The following is a 1,826-nucleotide window of genomic DNA, read 5'->3' on the forward strand; positions in this document are numbered from 1 at the left end:
ACATATGCAAATATCATTCATAATCTTCTACCTTATTGCAGGAACAGAACGAAAAAGCAAATGAATAAACATACGGTTTTTATTACTGATTACGGTTTTTATTGATAATTAAACAAACACGTTAGATAAAAAAACCTATCTCTGTGAACGGTATTAAAAACTGATGCATTAAAAACTATAATTAATTCACTTTCAAGACAAGCATGTTCAAAGCAATATGCGAACTTAATTGAAAATCATATCTATGCAAAGGATATTTTTAACAGTTCTTCTCTTAACATTTTTAATTTGGAAACATTCACGAGTTAAACTATAAGCATAATAATTTGAAAACAGAACACTCATATTCCAATAAAATGCTAAATTATCGTCACTTACGTACAAAAAATGAAGTACAACACTTGCTTTTTAATTTACCTCAAGATAACTGCAAATAAGCATTCTAGTGTATTCTAAACACGAAACGTTTGAAAAACATTTGTAATTTACAAAAATGACACTGCATTCATTCCCATAATTTCCCAATATGAATCAGCCTGGATGATCAGATTTTTTCAGTGAAAAAATATCGATCATGGATTCATAATGGAACACCAAATATGTCACACAAACTGTCACTGTTTTTGGAATCAGATTTTTCAGCAACCACGGTTAAAACTTTAGTCGCTAAGAGGGAATTTTCTTGCAGAAGAATTATCCACGGTTCTGTTGACTTCACGTACTGGAATGAAGAGGCAATAAAAATAATTGCTTTTTGCATCATTTCTTCATCCTCATGCTTATCAGCTAAAATTAACGTTTCGACAGCTGACGTAATGCTCAAATATGATATAATTATATCACGACACATATCTTTGAGATCCGATACGAAATACTTTTCAGCTGCATAATACAAATCATGGGCCCTTGAATAACTGGACGGGTTTATTTTACCACAATAAAGAAATTTCATCAGCTCTTCGAAGATATCAGGGTCGATATCCGTGATATCTATTCGGTTGTCGTTGCTTTCAATAGTGTCGTGTTGGAACATCTTAGCAAATACTGGAGATCTGGCAGAAAGAACACATTTGTGAACACGGATTTCCACGCCTTTGCAAATGACAATTAAGTCGGAATGATACTGCTTTTCATACATTTCATGCATATCGCACAACAGCTTATGGAAAGTTGACAGAGTCTGCACTGATTTTTCTTCCCTTTCTGTTAATTCTGTAATCCATGCATCTAAATTTACCGTCATTTCATGCTCGGGAAATATGGACCGAGTAGTTTCTAAAATTGTTATATGCTTGATATCGCTGTTCATAATACAATCAAAGTTATGCCTGCGAATAATTTCATATTTAAAAACGTAATACATAATTCCTTTTATCTGAAGTTTCTTACCAGAATTTTCCCTACAGAGCTGCACAGTAATCGTTGATGAACTATCGTTAACTGAGATGTAGTTCAAGTACCATACCGTACACATTGTTAGAGGAGATGGGAGACTTCGAAATTCCGCCCTCAAATCTTTCAGTGCCTGATCATCCCATTTATAAAACAGAGTGTTCCAAATGATACCCAAGTGTTTGCACGCCATTGAAATCTGATATAATTACACCGCACAAATCTGATCTTACATTTGACCGAAACTCCTCCTCAAATGCTAAGCTCAATATACATTATCGTCATGATACCGAGCAGGCGGCATGTTTAAAACGAAGGACGCCCTCTAAGATAAGCTATGACGTACTTCTTTCTTTTCGCCAAAATCTCAATACCAAGGACATACAAATGAGACAACAGGGATGCTTATGGGCTGCTTACGGAATAAACGTTAT

At 34.5% G+C, this 1,826-nt stretch overlaps 1 protein-coding gene across 1 annotated transcript; it reads right to left on the reverse strand.

The window, feature by feature from the left end:
* Positions 1-580: 580 nt before the first annotated feature.
* LOC118194981 (TD and POZ domain-containing protein 1-like) lies at positions 581-1,585 on the reverse strand. Its single transcript, XM_035366206.2, has one exon. It carries the CDS (start codon positions 1,583-1,585, stop codon positions 581-583), a length of 1,005 nt encoding a protein of 334 aa, XP_035222097.2.
* Between the last annotated feature and the right edge of the window lie 241 nt (positions 1,586-1,826).

This window comes from Stegodyphus dumicola, chromosome 2 (genome assembly GCF_044657685.1).
Source record: "Stegodyphus dumicola isolate Sdum_Otavi_A_Nest chromosome 2, ASM4465768v1".
Classification (NCBI taxonomy): Eukaryota; Metazoa; Arthropoda; class Arachnida; order Araneae; family Eresidae; genus Stegodyphus; species Stegodyphus dumicola.